We start from the raw sequence: 19,962 nt of genomic DNA on the forward strand, positions 1-19,962 counted from the left end.
TTGCTTCATTTTATTTTGTCCACTAATAAACTGTTTTCTTCCTGTAGAAAAATACGATGCACAATATTTCAGTAGATGTTGTTTCCCTCCAAACTAAACTTTGTTTGACCAAATTACTTATATGACCTTGACCTCGCCACTTAATTTATAATTAAGGAAATTGATCTGCCATTATTCTGAATCGATTTCCAATATTGCTTTGTTTTCTTGGTTGGTAAATGCTATTTTGATATTTCAGTCATTGAAGTAAAACTATTTTTAATGAGTGTTTTTATGACTGAATCATAAACATACACAGACACGTTCTGAGGCTAAAGCTTTATTTTCTCTTTCTTCTTCATTATTTTTAGAAAAGGTCAATAAATGATCAAATAAATAACTTACCTTTGACACCATTCAGCTCACTGAAGTTAGAAAAGGCAGTGCACATTTCCATATTCCATAGTCCAGTGAATGTAAATATGGTTAGAATATAATTGATCCACTTTGGTCTTGTGGCTAGTTAGTCCTGAGTTCATTTTCTAAAACTGGTTTCTGTGAATAAATTTGAAAGGAAAAACTTAGGAAAGAAACCTAATTGTAATGTTTGATTTAATTATTTTAGCAGGATTACATAATAATAATAATAATAATGATTTCTACATTGATGAGAAATGTGATGTTTAAAAAGTTGGAATATCATAGAAGTTATTATTTTGTGTGTGTGTGTGTGTGTATGTGTGTGATATATTGATAGGAGTTGATAAACTTGGGAGACATGGAGTATTTTCCTAATCCAGTTTCCAATTCTTGTCACTTCCTAGATCATGAAGCTTACACTGTGCTTTAGTAATATAAGGAAATGTAATAACAGGTCCATGGATCACATTTTCACTTTTAATTTTTTAAAATTGATTATAATAATATATTTGAAATCATCCTAATATCCATTTCCCAAACTTCCAAACCAATATTATTTTGTAAGGTTGTTTAAGATGCTTCCTGTAATTGCTAAATATAATTATACAAATAAAATAGAACTGAAAGGAAACTTACAGAGTTCAAAATCCCATTTTACAGATGAAAAAACTGAGATCCAGAGAGTGACTTTCTGATGTCAGACTGTTGGTAAAGCCAAACAATAGTTCTGTCAGTCCAGTTCTTTTTCATCAGTTCGTGCCATCTGTGTTCTTTTATTCAACTAGGAAAATAGTAATGGGTAAATTGGCCAAAAGTTTATTTCAAAAAGTGTTTGTGTTTCAGTTATCATTAAAAATACAAGCCATTTATTTGTTTTTGTCACTGGGAAACAAGGCTCATGTCTATCATGTGTCTCTTTTTAAAATTATTTTACTTGCAAAATATCAATCTCATATAATAATATTTATGATGATATATATGTAGTTACATAAATAAAAGAAACACTAAACAGAGAGGCAACATCAGCCATCAATGAAGAAACTGAACCTGGTGCTCCCTAAAATCATGCTCAGCTCCAACATTCTATGATTTTATGGTTTCTGTGTCTCTCATAATGAGGTTAAAAATCCAATATTATTCACCAAACAGAAAAAGGTCTTCCTTCTCTGCTAAGAGTTATCTTCAGAAAATTGATTTTGGAAAGTCTCAAAATGATCTAAAATAGTTTTAATGAGGCTGTTCTTACTGATATGTTTTAATTTTTACTTACTAATTTGTATAGAACAGTACAATGAAAAGTAAATGGTTTTGATTGATTCCCGATTTGTCAAAAAAAAAAAATTAAAGCAACTTTAAATTGAACTGTAATTTTTCAGACTGTATTTATACCATTAGTTTATTTAGGGGATAAGTACACAATTTATGGGTTACTTAGATCCTTTTCTTCTCTCTGGTCATTTTGCTGCTTCTTAGAGACTCTCCTGGAGACCTTATGGGAATTTAGAAGGTGAAATTTGAAATCTGTCTCCATACAGTATTTATTAGTCCTCCTAATCTTAGCTGTCTGGTAGAAGAAATTTAAAACTGTTGCTTAAAATAATATTGGTTTAACTGAGACTTTTGGTTATCCATTCAAGGACAATATATTAGTGTTAGATTTGGAAGTCTGAAAGTCTGAGCTGAAATCCCAACTTTTGCATTTACAACTATTGTGACTTTGGACAAGTTCATTCAATTTCTCTTAGTCTTGATTTCTTTACATGTAAAATGAGTTTAGATCTGTGGTTCTCAACATGTGATTCACAGAATCCTGGGAGTCTCTAAAACATTTCAGAGGGTTTATAAATTCAAAATTAGTTATTATTTCTAAAATGGTAAATATCTTTAAATATTATTCACATAAACAAATACTCTTTGAACAGATCCTTAATAATTTTTAATAGCATAAAAACATTGAGAATAAAAGTTTAAGGATCATGGGGTCTAGATGGCTTTTAAGATCCCCTTTCAGCTCAAAATTTATGATTCTGTTGAATTACCTTTATATCTTTTTTCAGATTGCTATCTAAGCTTAACCTACCTCTCTCAAAGTAATCTTAGCGCTCAGTAATAAGTTGGAAATTTTAAAATTTAAACAATTTTTATACATTCCTCCTCTCTTGCCTATCATGATCTTATAAATCTAAATTAGGCTAATTAATTTGCTGAATGTGTACATCTATAAATAAAATGTCTTTGGACTGGTTTAAAAAGAGACTTAAAGGAGTAGAAATATGAATTATGAAGAGTCTAGCATTATTACTTTGTGTTTTAAGAAGGCTGTCATATTAACTTTGACTGAAAAGCAAGTGATTTTTACAGCTTCCATTTCTGGAGCTCAGTGTCTTTGTAACTCTTTATTTGTTTGATTTGTTTGTTTTTGACCAGTCCATGATTTCCCTCAAGAGAGTAATAGTTCCTATTTAGTAGTCTAAGGGTTTCATACTAAAACTACTTTAATGGTGCTTTTACCAGTAAATAATTACAGAATCTTATGAGAAGTATAACAGATTATTCAAGGGGTTCACAAGCATTTTGTTGTTGAAAGGCAATTGAGGAAAAAAAATTGTTGGGAACCACAGGTCTAGGAATTCCCTGTGAGGACATTCCCTCTATTCTTTTGCATTATGTTTTAAAGAGTTGTCTGGAACATTGGAAAATTGTGAACTGCCCCAATCAACATAGTTTTAAGCTAATCTGGGAGTCTAGAATTCAACACAAATGTTCTTGAAGCAGGGGCAGACTTTCCACACTCTGCAGTATTCCTCTCCTTGTTTGTCTTAGTTATAATTAAATTTCTTTACTAAAACAAAAAGTGAGGCACAGCCTTGCTTCTTATTGTAGCACCTTACCTAATCTTTTTTTACCCTAAATTCTTTCATTTTAATTCAATAAAAATTAAAAGTGCCAGGGTTTTCATTTCTACTTCTGAAAAGAATCATTAGCACCCAAGCCATTCAATCTTTGTCGTCCATTTTGAATGGATGGTTTTTAATGCCTCCCAGGATGAGTTAGATTAGTTTCATTGATTTATTTTTCATGTTCCATCAAATACTTGACTGCTGTTTCAATTCTTATGAGACTAACCTAAGGCAGAAAGATTTCAGATTTGATCATAATTTTAGTATGAGTTTGAATCTTTCTTTGCATTGTGAATTCACTACTCTTCAGTACTCTGGAGGCCAAGGGGTTCTTAGATACCCTTTACTTCCCCCACTGCTGGATAAAGTTTAGAAAGCAAGATGTTCTTGCTACATTTTTAATGCTGATTTAAAGATTTAGGTTTTTGTATTATTTTGTCTTTGTCTCTTGAAAATTACATGTTATAATTGTGGACTCAGTTTATTAAAGCTAATATCTCTGGACTTGTTCCTTAATACTGGGTAGCGTTCTATAATTTTTTAAAGACAAAAGGAAAGCTAAAACTATATGGCAGCTAAGTGATACAGTGATTAAGTTGTTGGATCTGGAGGAAGATGAGTTCAAAACTGACCTCAGACACTTACTAGCTGATTGATCTAGAACAAGTCATGTAATTCTCTATTTGCCTCAGTTTTCTCATCCATAAAACGGGGATCATAGTAATAGCTACCTTCTAAGTTTTCTTTGAGAAACAAATGAGATAATAATTGTAAAGTATCTGTTACATGACAGCACAATAGCTGGCATATGGTAAATACTATATAGATGTTAGATAATTTTTTTTTAGGTGAGTGCTTTATACCCTACTTCCCTCTACCACACAGAGTCATTTATTTACCTCAAAAGGAAGAAAAAACATCAAATCAAATGTTTCCCCCCATATCTTCTCTGACCAGCAATTACAAAATAATAAAGTTTATTGTTGTATTTATATACAACCTATTTTGGTATCTTGGTATTCCATTTTTAAACATATTTCTCTCTTTAAACAGCTCTTTATTTTAGACCCCCTCATGATTTTCTTATAATTTGCCAATAAAAAGTTTTTGCTTTCTCTGACTCATCTTAGTACAGATCTGCCTTTGCTTCCTAAAGTATGTGGTATACAAAGTTAGATATTTCAAATACTAAAGTAGTGGATTTCACAATTAGGAAAGAACCTGGCTCCAAATCTTAGCTGTCCCATTTATGACTTGTGTGATCTTGGACAAGACCCTTTACTTTATTGACCCTCATTTTCCTCAGCTATAACATTAGGGAGTTCTGAGATCAGCATGAGCTCTACAGGACCCATCTAGCTCTAAGTACTAAAACCTTGTAAATGTTCTTCCCTTTTCTCTATCACTCTTTCTCTTACTTCTCCAGTGGATAGAGCCAAACCAAAATGTATTTTCCTTCAGAAGCACTGGAGTTTAGAGTAAGGTCAAAATTATAAGTGACATTATCAGTCTGCCCTTATTCGCTGGTTTCCACTAGACCCAAGTTAACCTGTCACATTTTACCATCTTAACCATTCCTTAACATCTTTCCAAAGAGCCTCCAATCATTTAATGCAATGGTGTAAAACAACTTTTAAAATAGATCCCTGTAGGGCTGCATATTAATGTAAGAAAACCTCAGATTATTATTATATCCTATTGCATTTCTATTTACTTTGCTGAACCAGTTAATTTTAATCAGGTTGGTTCTGCACTGGAGAGTTCTGTACAGCAGGTGACCTCACTTGGACACTTGTGTGTGCTTTGTTGTTGTTATTGTTCAGACTTTTCAATTGTGTCTTACTTTGTGATCCCATTCCAAGTTTTTGTGGCAAAGATACTAGAGTAGTTTGCCAATTTTTTCTCCAGCTTACAGGTGAGGAAACTGAGGCAAACAGGGCTTAGTGACTTTCCCTGAATCATACAGTTAAATAAGTGTTATATAGTTTCCCTGATGTTATTGACCCCAGTATTCCAACTATACTTTTCATCCCGTGCAATTTTTGACCATGTCTACTCATAAATTTTCAATAGGGAATCTATCCAGTACACTGGAGACCTTCTTTTTGATTATTAATATTGTTTTTAAATCAGGTTGCCCTTTTAAAGCATATTTTCATTGGCTCTGGAACTCTCAATGATGAAGCTCATTTGTTCTGCAAATAGAGAGTTTCGTCATGAACTTAGAGCTTATGACTTACCTGAAGTCATGCAACAATTTGGATCAGAAATTAAGACTTGAGCCCAAGGTCTTTAGGACATCAAGACTAGCCCTCTCTTCATTAAGCATACTGTCTCTCCAAGAGCCTCTATCTTGGGATAAATTAGATTTTACATAAGCAAAAAGCACACAGAAAGTTTCCTATCTAGATCAGAGTGGTCTCAGATTCAAGACTTTCTAATTACTGGTATCTTATTTCTGTATTTTGACTCCATTTCTTGTTTTTCCTTTATTTTATTTTATTTTATTTTATGTTTTTTTGATCTCCGGTTCCATTGTATCTGTTTCCTAATTGTTTGCCTGGGTTTTGGTCCACGGACACTTTGACCTAATCATCTATGTGTTTTTCTGAGTTATGGGAAGCTTCCCATTGGGACAGTTTTGATGACTTAACTTCTGAGTACCAGTGGCCAGAATTTATTTTTCATTCCCAGCCTTTCCTTGCTTTCTCCCAGAGCCTGTGTCAGGCTCTAACCATTGTCAAAATACAGAAAAATTAACCATAATTAGCAAGGAAGAAATTAAGTATTTTAAGAGCTTACACAGTGCTTTACAAATATTATCTCATTAATTTTCTCTTCAAACCTGATCTCTGCCCAGAAGTAATCTTTTTTTCAGGTTGGGATGCAATGGTCTCTATAAAAAATTCTGGGAGAAAAAAAATCTGCTACATATTTTTTTCCAAAACGGCTACTTCTTTTGCTACCTAGGAAATTTTTCCTTAATTTGCCTGGAGTTTTTGCCACCCATTTATCTTAATGAGGCTTAGTGTTCCTGTGGGGTTAGGAAGGATTAAAGTTGCTTCTCTCTAGAATATATTGAAGAATCAATTGCAATATTCACCTCCTCCTGATTCCCACCTTGTTTTGCCCTTGATATCAATAGCAGATGCAATTAATATATGAACCAGGAGAACACTGGAGACAAAGAGATGTGTAGTGGAGGTTACTTAATGTTTTTAGTTGAATAATGGTTAAAATTCCTTCAGATTTATGTAAAGCCTTGACTTTCCAACATTAGCCTAATGATTGTCTTTCTCTTGATTTTTATTCCCATCTAAATTGCTCCCCCCATCTTTTTAAAGCAGCTTTTTATTATATTACTGTTCCTTCCAAAAAATTTTTCTTAGAATCTTGAAGTATATAGAAATAATGCTTTAAGATAGCTCAAACATAAAACTATTAAGTTTTATGAGCCCAAATAATTGGCTCACTCAGGAAATAAACATCTCATATTGTTAAGGGAGCTTTGTATGGCTTGGATCCAAGTCTATAACTTGAAAGGAGCCCTTTTTTCCCCGTCCAGTTTCTGGTGACTTGCTTGACAAGACTGTTTCAAAGCATTGCCAAAGTATTTGTTTGGGAGCAGGACTTTTACTGTATTTCCTCATTACTCTACATCTAGGCAAGAAGCCAAGCCTCAAATCATGGAATGATTTCTGCTGAGCATCTTTTCTGTTGGAGTAAATGCAAATTATTTTAGCCTTCTAAGTCTTTTAAGGATGAGATGCTGTAACTTTCAGATTAAAGACCTTGTGAATTCATAATACTCCTCCCCCAGGGACAGACTTATAAAATAAGTCTTTGGAGAGTTAGAGTAAAAAAATTGAAAAGGATTTGTGACCGGTGAGTGTTTGTGCTCATATGTGCATGTGTACACACACACATACTTTTACTTTTACTCTTATCTTATTTTGTTCTTGTTCTGTCTTTCATTAATTTAAGCTTTTTTCTTCAGCTCTGTCTCTGTACTTCTCTCTCTATCCCTACATAATCTTTCTAATAGCACCTTCAATTATCTTCAGATTTTATTTCCCTGAAATATCGAAACACATCATCTTAGTCACTTGATCCACCCCCCCTGCTTTTTCCATAAAGAATTATCTCGTGGGTAGCACTGAGTTTTTGATTTCTTCCTTTGGGAAAACTAAGCTATGTTTATCCCCCTATATTAAGTAAAAATATATTTTCAAGTTTCTTGTCTAAACTTCATCTCAACTCTTTCCTTACTCCCCCCCCCCAAAAAAAAACAACAAAAAACCAGATGGGACTGCAAATATTAATTCTGACTAAATGGAGACCAAATGTAAAAGTAACATTTCTTTAAAAAAAAATAAATTTGGTGGTAAAGTGAGGAGTCTGGTTCTATGAGTTAATTGTTTTAGGAAATTCAGAGTAGAAATCTCAGTTTAGGTAATTACAAATCAGGAACTAGTCTTTTTTTTTCATAGTTTTAGAATACTTATATGGGATAATGAAAGTTATGACTTTTTCATACTGCTAGTTTGTTTGTAGAGAAGATTTGATCCCAAGTTTCCTGATGTTATTATTAATAGATAATTCAGATTTGCATAGTCGCTTAATAAATGTTTGACAGAGATCACTAAATGACTTTGTTAGAGAAAACAAACTCATATTCTGCCTTCCACCTTGGGGAGAAAGTACTTGCCCTACGAACCATAGTTTTGTTACTATAGCATTATGGATTAAGTTATTCCCTTTTGGAAGAAAATGGGAAGTCTGTGAACTAGTTTCCTCTCACACCTTCCACTAAAAACACTTTACCTCACTGGGTTCAGCTGAAAGTGAGAAGGTATAAGGATCCTGCACTGGATTCATTAATGTCTATCCTTCCTTTCTGAGTAAAAAAAAACATTAATAAAACAGGAGGAATACTTTTATAAAAATATTTGCCAGTTTGACTTTAGTCAAGTGCTTTAACTCTGCCCCCCTACCCCTTTGCCATTTGAAAAAAGAGATTGTATTCTCAGGCCCTTTCCAGCTCTGTGAACATATATGACCTTGTTATATGTGTTATACAAGTATAATGACATGCATTAGGACAAGAAAGGAAAAGGAACTCAATGCAGCCATTTTCTTTTAGCTTTATTCTAAGGTAATGGAATCACATGTGTTAATAGTAGACTCTTGCCTCAACCTGCAGGAATTTAGGAGAAGAGCAGACTTTACCCAATCTGTCCTTTCTCACTAAGCCAAGAGTCTCAAACATTTTCACATAGTGCCCCAAACCCAGCTCTCCTTTTCTGTACCTGCAGGGGAAAGTGAATTTCCCGTGTGTGGAAGACACATACAGATTACCCACTCCCTGCCTTTCTTGTCTGAAGGGGCTCTCTGTAGTCTTGTCCACATAGGCCAGGATAAGAGTAGGTGTCTTAGCTCTCCCCATTGGTATTTTAATTTGCATTTCCTATCATTGACTTATTTCAGCCATACTTTCAGAAGATAAAACCACCACCGAGCCTCTCCGCAAGACTAAAGATGCCCCATCAGTTCCAAGCACTCCAGAGCCAACAACAACGCAAGAGCCTTTGGTTGGCAGCCAGAAAAGGAAAGCCAGGAAAACGAAGATCACACATCTCGTCAGGACTGCAGATGGCCGGGTGTCACCAGCAGGAGGTACTTTGGGTAAGAAGATGAGATGGATAAGAAAAAAAGGGCCTGCCGGGGAGCCCTGGAGCCTGGGAGGGAAGCCTGCCAGATTCCACAGCATCCTTGAGGGAGCAGTTCTAGGTTCTAGGTTGGGGTTTTAAAAATGCACCTGGAGGTAATTGGGAGGTAGAAGGGTTTCTATATCAAGACACTTGAACAGATTGCAGAAAGCTACTATAAGTAAGGATTTCTATGGAGTTTTTTTGGGAACGAATTCTAGTGAAATCTCAAAATTTATTTCTCATTCTATAGATGACAAAAACAGCTCTTTCTCAAGAGAGAATGTCTTAAGATTCTGTGAGAATTATGAGGCTTCTTAATCCTATATGCTTTTCCTTTTTCCAGAGTCCACAAAGCCAGCATATATTATATATGTGTGTATGTGTGTGTGTGTGTGTGTGTGTGTGTGTGTGTGTGTGTGTGTGTGTGTGTGTGTATATATATATATATATATATATATATATATACATATATATATATATATATATATATTATTTTTTTTCTTTCTTTTTTTTTGCTGAGGCAATTAGGGTTAAGTGAATGCTCTTTGCACAGAATCCAACAACCTAGGAAGTTAAGTGTCTGAGATCGGATGAACTCAGATCCTCCTGATCCACTGTGCCACCTAGCTACTCTTTGTTTTTAATTTTTTTTAAGATTAAAAAGCACTTGAACATTTGATCTGTCTCATGACTTACCATGTATTATTTGCTTTACTGAAAGCCAGGTTTTCCAGTCCTAGGTTTTTCAGCTGCTACAAACTAGTTCTATGCATGGCTTTTATTTCTTACTCACATCCAAATCCCTAAAGAAGTTCCAGCTCATAACTTATCCTCCAACGCCCTTGTTTATCCGACGTACTAGACCGTGGCTAGAATGGTTTCAGAAATTCCAGGTATAAAGACACATTGAGGTTCATTGTGTTATGCTTTCCAGACCATCATGATTCCCAAGTACCTAACATAATCTATTGTAACTGTAGCTTTGTGACTTTTCAGCAACCATAGAATGTTCCTATAGCTTTTGCAGGAGCCAGATTTTTGTGCTTCCTATGCATTACGTTTAAATGCACTCTCATTTAAGTAAAGTTAAACATTAAGAGAAGCGCAGAGTTTATTAAATTAGTTTTAAACCAATGTTGTCACTTGAAGGACAGCAAAATGAGGAATTTCAATGACTTTTTCTTATATATTATACATGCATTGAGCTGGTCTTTCTTTTAGAACTTTTCACATTGCAGCATATGGCAAGGCGTTGACTTTTTAAAACTGAAAGTCTTTAGATGATGCTTCCATTTTTAATGTAGTAAGGAATCATAGAATTTTTATGTTCTAATACTAGACACTTTAAGGCCATTACTATTTGCTCCTTTATTTAAAATTGCCTTTAAAATTCTGATAAGAATACCTGTTCTACAAAGACAACATGGTCGAATGAAGAAATTATTCCTATTCCAGTGGAGATATTTGAATTGCATTTCAAACGGGTCTCTTTTGTCTTATTTTTATTATACCATACTCTTGCCTTCAAATGTATGTCTCCCTTCCCCATCAAGTCGTTTTTTGAACATGTTCATAAACAATGTAGTTCATGAAACAGATGAGCACATCAACAACCCTGTATGTAATACTCCCTATCAAGCCTGATAATATATGTAATTTTCCATTCTCAGAGTCCCACAACTCTGCAAAAAAAGGAAATAGGCTCATCCACTTTTTTTTGGGGGGGGGGCGGCTGAGGCAATTGTGACTCAGGGTTACACAGGCTCATCAGCTTTTAATAGATACTTTGTATCTGGTCTCCTAAACACTGAGTAACCTTAAACCCTTCCCCTTCAGTCAGAAATGATATAATTAGACAAAGAAACATCAGGTCCCCAGAAGAAGAAGAAAGAACTGGGGTAGTGGGATTAATAAATACAGTAATCAATTTAATTAATTAAAAGCAATTCAGGTAGGATACGGCCATTGTTAACCACTGCAGACTTTACATCCATATTTCATCACAAGCATTTGTATTCTCTGGGTATCGTAAGTGCCCCTTTACCGAAGTTTCCTCGAGCTGTATTTTAACTTGGGCTTTTTTCCCTCCTCTAATCCAATCCTGACCCATTCAGTGGCCTTGGATCAATCTCTTAAACTCTTTTCAACTTGGCTTCTGATTAAACTCTTTTCAACTCAGCTTTTGAGAATAATGCTGCCCATGGGAAGAACTGGGCTTAATAAAGGAGCCTTGTTGCTCTGGAAGAAGAGAATCTGTATAAGCCATTATATTCTCGGTATATATCAAGGGGAATTGGGAAGGAATGTTACCTTCTTAACCAGTAAGTGCCACGGAATCTTCTTTCTCTTTTGTCTACAAGCTGGTAGGGCTAAATCCTCTTTTGATAAATCTTTCTTTTGTTACAGATGACAAACCCAAGGAACAACCGCAGGGTAGTCTCCCTAAAGCATCAGCTACAGATATCGATTGCAATGAGGAATGCTCCCAAAACATCGAAGCAGAGGAGATTCGTAGTATCACACCAGACATGCCAGCCGTGTCTGCCTTCTTCAGCCTGGCTGCCCTGGCTGAAGTCGCAGCAATGGAGAATGTACACAGGTGAGCCAGCTGGGAAGCCGCCTTCCACCCAGTCTCGTAGGCCCAGGCTTTCTTTGGCAGAACGGATCCAAAAAGGCAGCCTCCAAGTCTAGACAAACCCCTCTACGGCGGCCGGAAGTTCATTTTTTTCATGGCCGAATAGATCTCCCAGGATCTTGTTTTAGATTTTGCTGAACTTGTCACCTTGTATTGCCTACACAAACTAATTAGTTACATGGAAAAGCATGGAAGAGAGAATTGGCCAAGCAAATACACTTTTATTCCTATATCATATATAATAACATTATGTATTAAATAATATCATATATTGAATAATATTATAGAATAGTAATGGAGTATATTAATATAATATAAAACATTAGATTAATATACTATTATAATATTATGACATATATTTAAATAAATATGTAATTAAAGCCTCTACTATCTGATATCTTCAAAATTCAGGAAAAACTGAAATTAAAATCAGAATAGAGGCTTTCTTTGTCTTTTTTCAACAAGTTGCCTATTATATATACTGTTAATGTATTATTTTGTTATATTTAATATATAATTATTATATATTAGTATAAGATATTATAAATCACAAGTACATATTACTATATTTAATATACAATGTTATAAACATGTCATGTAAATATATATATATATATATATATATATAAAATATGTTAGATGAATGTATATTACCTTAATACCATATCTCATATAACATATTGCATAATTGCTATGTTACATGTCATATAGTTCCATATGTCATTTTACTACATTATTATATATAATAATGTCACATACTAGTATTAGCATACTTTTGCTTGGCTGATGTCATCTTCTATATGTTTTCCATGTTACTAATTAGCTTGCATATGCATATAATATATAATTTTATACATAGTGTTTGTATTATTATATTATTACAATACATAATATGTATGTATTATGCATATTGCATATAATAATTATTACACATTATCATGCACAATTATAATACATATTATATATTATGATATATAATATGTCTTATAATAATGTTTATGTAATATATTTGTATTATAATGTGTATAACATTAATTTATAATTAATAGGGCTACTATTATTTCTTTGTTCTATAAGTGAACCTCACATTGCAAAATAAACTGTAAGGAGAGAGTATATTTGGGAAGAGAACACTGACCTAACAGTCGGGGAGCACATATTTTTTTTCACATTGTGCTACTAATTTACCACATGCAGCAGATAACTATTCACCACTACAGTTTCTTTATTGTTGTTGTGAACATCAGCTGAAATAAAAGATTCATTCAGCAATATCCAGCATTTATAAAGCACCTAGTAAATGCTTTGAGCACACAGAGCCCTTTGGAAATTTTAAAGTACTTCTCAAATACAAGGTAATATTTAAGTGCATTTAGAGAATTTTCTTTTAAAGAAATCTAATAGAGAGTCCTTTACTGAATAGACATTTTATCTATCTTTTCTAAATTACTTTTTTCTTATTTTTTTCCTTTAAAAGTGAGGTAAGGCCTCCACTATTTGATGGCTTGAAAATTTAGGACAAACTAAAGTTAAAGCCAGAACACAGACTTTCTTTTTCTCTTTTCAATTAGCATATTGTAGGATCTATACTTATGTCACAAATAGCTCATAGAATTTAAAGTGGGAAGAAATCTTAGAGATTATGCAGTCTTTGACTCTCTTATTTTATAGATATAAAAGGTAAGGTGACTTGTCTAGATCATACAGAAAGTGGTTGACAGAATAGATAATTGAACCCAGATCTTCAGATTGCAAAATCAGATTACTTTTAATTACTTCAAACTATACAGTGCTATGCAGGATTAACTATGTATTGCACAGAAGGTAGAACACTGGGCCTGGAGTTAGGAAGATTCACTCATGTTCACAAATTGAAATTCAACCTCAGATACTTCCTAGCTGTATGATTCTGGGCTAGTCACTTAGCCCTGTTTGCCTCAGTTTCCTCATCTGTCAAATGAGCTGGAAAAGAAAGCGACAAAAATACCATGCTATCTTTGCCAAGAAAACCTCAAATGTCATCACAAACAGTTGGACATCACTAAAAATTACTCGACAACGATATGTTGTCTCCTTAGGTTTTAGGTTATCACAATTTTCCAGAAGCTGAATATCTTATAATTTGCACAAATGCAGCTATAAGTTCCTAACAATATTTACAGATGTCAAAACACTGCATTCAGGACCTTAAAAAGAAGTTTTATATAATGAAATAAATAAAATAATTCCTGCTTCTGTATATCATTGTGGTATGGAGGAATCTGATATGCTGGAAGGACTCATAGTATGGTCCCATGAACAGATTGTATCTTGTTTCTGAGAAGCATCCTTGCCTCTTTAAGTTTAGAGAGGCTTATTGTCAGTATACTGGATACTTGATAAATTCTTTAGCCGTGACAACCCATTAAAAATGTTCCTTGGCAGCACCTGTCAGCTTCTGCAATAAAGTGACAGAATGCCCCTACTCATGCCACTAAAGAATCACATGATTTTTAGGCTCTCTATAAATATTAGCTAGTCGTTCTCTAAATGACCAATTAGAGAATATTCTACTGAAGAACTGAATTGCATCCATCTTAGATCCTTAACATAAATGAACCAAAAGGCAGAAGGAAGTCAAAACTAAATAGAAGGGTAGTTCGCTGGTTCTTTTTGGAGGTGGAAATAGAAGTTGGCAGAAAAAGTTTTATTATGTGTCCAAAGAAAACAAGGGATATCAGTTCATAGTGGTTTGGTCATTTTACATTGCAGAATCATGATAAATATTTGCAAAAAGGCCATCATAGAAATCATAAGAGCATATGTGACAACATCTGTTTTAGAAGATGAAGAGGTAGAGCAGGTTTACTGAAAGCAATTAGAACCTCCAAATTAAATTAGTTTTATTCTTTGAAGCTCAGTGACTTGAATGCAAAAGTCACTGTAGATGAAGACAATAAAAAATGCTGAAACCACCAGTATCATGACTCCTCTTCTTAAAAAAAGAATCCAAAGACATCAGGCATGGTGAATACCGAATAAAAAAACAAAAAATGAAATTGTTTAATACTCCTATGGAGATAGTTCATTAATCAACTATTTGTTGACCCAAAGATCAAATGAATTCAAAGCTATAAGAAAAAATAAAAACTTTAAAGAGGAGGACAATTAAATTGATTTCAATATAATCTGTTAAAGCAAGTTGCTAATACTGAAAAATGGAAAATAGATGAATGAAAAGATATCAACACCAAATATATATTCCAGAAATTTAACCATTATTCATTAGTTACCCCAATCCTTAACCTAACAGAACTGCATAAATCAGTAAATATTTGACTTATTTATCAAGTGTAGAAATGTGGCAACCAAGGATAACATTAGTGTATAATAAATATTTATTTCTAAAATCATATAAAGATGCTCCGTCAGCCAAGCATTTACCAAGCAGTATGCTAGCCACTAAGTATACAAGCACAGAATGAGACAATCCTTGCTCTCAAGAAACTTAGAGGTACAGAATGTTTGTGGTAAAGCAAATACAGGATAAATAATTTAAAAAGACTCAAAAAATGATCCTCAGAGGAGGAAGGCACCAATGAAAGAGTGAGTCAAGAAAGTTTCTCAGAAGAAAGTCCTTGATTAGAGCCTTCAAAGGAGGTAAGAACTCTGAGATATAGAAGTGAGGAAGGCAAGGATCTAGCTATAGCAGAAGATATAGCTTGTGCAAAGACAGAGTTGGAAGAATAGCTACAAGGCCATTTTGGCTAGAAAACAGAGCATATGAGGGGGAGTAATGCGTAATCAGCCTGGAAATTTAAGCTGATGGCATATTGTGAAGGGCTTTAAATGCCAAAAGGACAAGTTTGTGTTTCATTCTAACTCATGATTAGTGGTATCTTAAAAAAGAAAAGAAGCAATAAAGGGGGGAAATTTTTTGAAAAAAAATATTTGAAGATCTCAGCAAGACCAAATCAATCATTCAGTAAATAATAAGTTCATACTATGTATCAGGCAATTTGCTAAGCTCTGGCATCTAGGCAGAGTCTTGTAAGGATGAAGCAGGAAGGAAAACAACAAGGAGATAGAGAATAGAGAAAATCTGTAAAAAATTTATGTAATGATTTCTGTGATCATGATGAACACTCTATATTTGAGCTTTAATAGTATAATACCTAAAATACTTTAGTAGAAATAGTGCTGAAGAAAAGATGAGCAAAACCCATCTCCATAATGCCAGTTTTCTTCTAAGATTTTTTTTTGTTGTGAGTCATGGAACAGTGATATTTCAAGAGAATTGAAACTGGGCATCAGCTAATGGGCAATGGAGAATGTATTGTGAAGGTGTATAGGCTGCAACACATTATAAACAAGGGATTAAAAAGGGAAAGCAGAGTAAAGGATCTATTGAAGAAACATAAAGCCAAAAAGGAGATAGTTGGCAATGTGGCAAGAGGAAAGGAGAAAGAATGTGCTGAATTTGTATTTTCATAATGTTGGGAAAACTCAAGGAAGGCCTCTAGCACATTGTATAATCCCTTTATGGCGAACACATGGGAGGATGTCAGGGAAAGTCTCATTGAAAGGAAGGGTTTCACTCTGCATGATTAAAGGAAATATATGCATTAATGCTATTACAAATCCATTATATGAGCAAAGGATTTCTTCCTATAAAGACGCTTATAATCCAGTTGGGGAGACAAAAAAAATGTATGCATAAAAAATTAACTTTGGCAAATGAATGGTAAATAATTATTCACATTACATATTCATATATAATATCTCCACATTTGTAATTGACTCATTATAAACAATAAGAACAAGATCCTTTTAAGCCTCTGATAGAATGAAAGTGTTATAGCTCAATAATACTAGAATTCAAAAGAAGGTTAGATTTAGGTGTACCAGAGTGGGTATTGGGAAGACTTAAAAAAGAAAAAAAAAAGCAATACCTTAAATAGAATTTGAAGGACAGTTAGAATTTACATACAGAAAGGAAAGGGAGAGTAGAGGTTTAATTTTTCCTTGATTATGTTACTTAAATCTGTCATCAACATCACATGATTCATGACTTACTTTCGAGAAATCAAACTTTGGAATATTTAATTACCATCATTTGGCCTCTTTCTTTGAAGATGGTTCTGTCATTGCTCCTTGTGAGGTGTTTAACATTATTTTATGGGATCTTGCTCACTAAATGAACATTGATTAAGATTCATTGTGTTCATGGTTCTGATAAACATAACACTGGTTAATCACTATGCACAGTTAAGGGAAAAACCAAGCAAATGAAAAAACCTGTGGCTCATGACACTTAGGATACTTGTAGGTATCTAGCATAGGAAAGCAGCTCCCCCCATAGAAAGGATAAAATATAAGCATGAGTTAGTTTGGAAGAAGCCACGTAGAGCCTTGTATATCTTTTCCCATTTCTTTTCTTGTCCTTTTTCTCTTTTTCCTCTCCTGCTTAATCCTGATCTCAGTGCAAATGAGGCAGGTTCAGATTTAGAAACTATCAAGCTTCTCCAACAATGGCCTCTTCTACAATTTATCATCTTTTCCCTTTTCTCTTATTTTTCCTTTATTGTGGTGTGCCTTAATATGTGTTCATGTATTATCCATGTTTTTTCTTGGACACATCAAAGAAAGTGGAGAACATTAAATTAGAAATAAGTAAAAGTCATCTTGGTTTCTCTTTCCCATTAGAATTTTTTTAACAGATAGTTGAACAGATGTAGCAGGTTGCACTTAAAACATGCACACTTTATTAAACAGATTAAGCCAGAAGTTTGGTTCTTATACTTTTTATAGTATAATTCTTAATTCTTAAATAGGTTCAATGAGCTTAACCAGAGTTCAGGAAACCTAAAAATTTGTCATATATCCCAGGTATCCATTTTATCCAGTACATCAAAAGAAACTAGGAAAAATATAATAATGAAGTAAATGTGAATTGTTATATGTCTTAACTGATTTCAGCCTTTGGATAGCATCTCTAGTACTTTGGATGAAAATGTGATGAGTATGAAGGTTAAACCAATAAAAATATATGTACTCCTTTATATAACCAGATTCAGAAGAGGACTTGGTAGATGCTATTCAGGACAGAGTGGCAAGCATATTCTTTGCTCTATGTACTTTTTAAGTATCCTGAACTTACCAAATTCCATCATTTGGGAATGAAAAACTCAATAGTAATTGTTAACATTTTGATGATTTGTTTTGTCAACCCTTCAAGAAGGGGTTTTATTTTCCTCTTCTCTATTAATTATACAAATGATAAACAGAAAATCTGCTGTGCACTATGTAAATTTCCATCTAAAAACTAAAAAATTCCACAAAAAAATTTTTACTTAGTCTTCACCAGAGTTCTCATGAACCTCATGGACTGATTGCTAATTGTAGCCCTAAGTAATGATTGCTCATAATGGAAAACTGATGTCAAAATCTACTTCTATTTCTCCTCTTTCTAGTTTCCATAACCTTTTTAATAGGTTTCAAAAGTTGTCTTTGATTTAGGATTTAGAGTAGAACAACCCTTGGAAATTTTCTAATCCAGCTACTTCATTTTATAAGGGTCCAAGTTCCTACATAGCTGGCAAACTCCAGAGCCATGAGTCAAGCCTAATTTTTCTAGCACTAATCTAAAACTCTACTTTTGAAAACTAATTATGGCTTACAGCATCTTTCTCTATATGCTTCTCTTCTTTGATATAGCTACTGAATAAACATACTACCTTATAAATAGACATTTTATATCTCTCACAAACACACTCAACTAGGTTGGAGTTGTTATGCAGAACCTAAATTGATGTTGAAGAATACAAAGTTATAGTCCAGACTCAGAATCAGCCTAGTCCAGTTTCTACATTGCTTGACTAGAAGATTAGAGCCCAAGTCTGACTCCATTTCATCTGGCCAATTGTCACTTTTGGTGAGACTTTGAATCTCCTAGTACCTGGATGGATGGTATCCCATCTTTAAAAATAGGAGAATAAATTGGAGTACAATTCCCTCTTATGGAGAATCAAGATAAGGTTAGATGAGGTGAGGAAATGAAAACTTAAAATTCTTTGAAAGTGAGACAATTTAAAATGACAACAGTTTTAACTAAACAATATAATTGACACCAAAATATCAGCAGCTGTTCAGCAAGATACTGAAAAACCTTTGTTATTTGTTCCAGTCTCCAAGAACTGTCCCTAAATTAGGATCTCAGAGCTGGAAGGATTCTCAAAGATGATTCATTTCTTTTTCTTGTTCTTTTACAGAAGTCAGCGGGCAGCTCCCCTTGCCCATGATGGACAGCCGAAAGAAATGCCACAGGCTCCCGTACTTATTTCCTGCGCTGACCAGTGAAGCTCCCCTTTATTGTAAAACATTGTGCTTTACCTAATATCCTAGCCTTGTCTTTACCAAGGGAAGCTAGTCAGTCCATAGGATGGAAAATATAGATTGCAAACACGTGATTGGTGCCCTGCACGGCCCAGATTTCACTTGAAGCCAGAAGTTAGCAACTTGGGCCAGGTCGTCCTATTGGAACCCAGAATCTTGAGGGGGATGTTATTTGTCTGATAATGAACAGAATGAGAATGATCCTGGAGCTTTGCTTTCTATTGAAGGCTTTTAATGGTAAATTGGTGGTTGCTTGGAAGTGGCTGCCTTTATTGTAGCTCATCCAGTGTCTCTTTTACCAACCAGAGAGTGTGAAACTAGTTTCGTATAATATCTAGTTATTCTTTAAAAAACAAACAAAAAAACAACAAAAAAAAAAACAACAACAAAACAAACAAAAAAAACAAACTGACGCACTGCACTAGTTATTATTAGATATTCCTAGTCATTTTTGTACATGAAGATTTAAGTTCTAAGATGGTTTATATAATAGGTTATGCCTACATTTATATTGTAGATTAAATTAAAAAACCTGTTCCAGAGAACCCCAAATAGCATGGGCAGACGTACCATTGTTAGCGGTGTATGCTCAGCCTCGTGGTCCATATATTCTGCACTTTTATATTTGCCACCAGAGTGGTAGTTTGTTGGCAAAAAAGAAAAAAAAAGTCTGACTCTATTTATAGGCTGAGTCTTTTCTTAGGCTTGAATGGTTAAGGAGAATTTGCATAGGGTAAGTTGTGGTATATTTTCACCTAGTTGGAGGAAGAGTCCTGCAGATTATTGATGGTATCATGCCTTGAGGATTCTTTTTATTTTTTACTTAGGGGTCTGAGAAACCAGTGGAACATTGATACAAACAAACAAAAATGAAACAAACTAAAAAAAAAAGGACAGAAAAATTGTTCAGAAGTGACCTTAAAATTACTTCACTATTCTGAAA

The 19,962-nt window shown here is 34.0% G+C and overlaps 1 protein-coding gene across 15 annotated transcripts in view; it reads left to right on the forward strand.

Annotated features, from left to right (window-relative positions):
• Positions 1–19,020, forward strand: part of BBX (BBX high mobility group box domain containing) — a 349,253-nt gene extending 330,233 nt beyond the window's left edge. For 14 of the 15 annotated variants that reach the window (XM_074301097.1, XM_074301112.1, XM_074301102.1 and 11 more), the window contains 3 exons: positions 8,787–8,984; positions 11,417–11,609; positions 18,896–19,020. In XM_074301097.1, the coding sequence (XP_074157198.1) occupies positions 8,787–8,984; positions 11,417–11,609; positions 18,896–18,983 (479 nt within the window). In that variant the 3' untranslated portion in view covers positions 18,984–19,020. The remainder of the gene's footprint in view (positions 1–8,786; positions 8,985–11,416; positions 11,610–18,895) is intronic. The other variant, XM_074301111.1, reaches the window with a different exon arrangement.
• Positions 19,021–19,962: the final 942 nt, after the last annotated feature.

This window comes from Sminthopsis crassicaudata, chromosome 3, assembly GCF_048593235.1.
Source record: "Sminthopsis crassicaudata isolate SCR6 chromosome 3, ASM4859323v1, whole genome shotgun sequence".
NCBI classification, from domain to species: domain Eukaryota; kingdom Metazoa; phylum Chordata; class Mammalia; order Dasyuromorphia; family Dasyuridae; genus Sminthopsis; species Sminthopsis crassicaudata.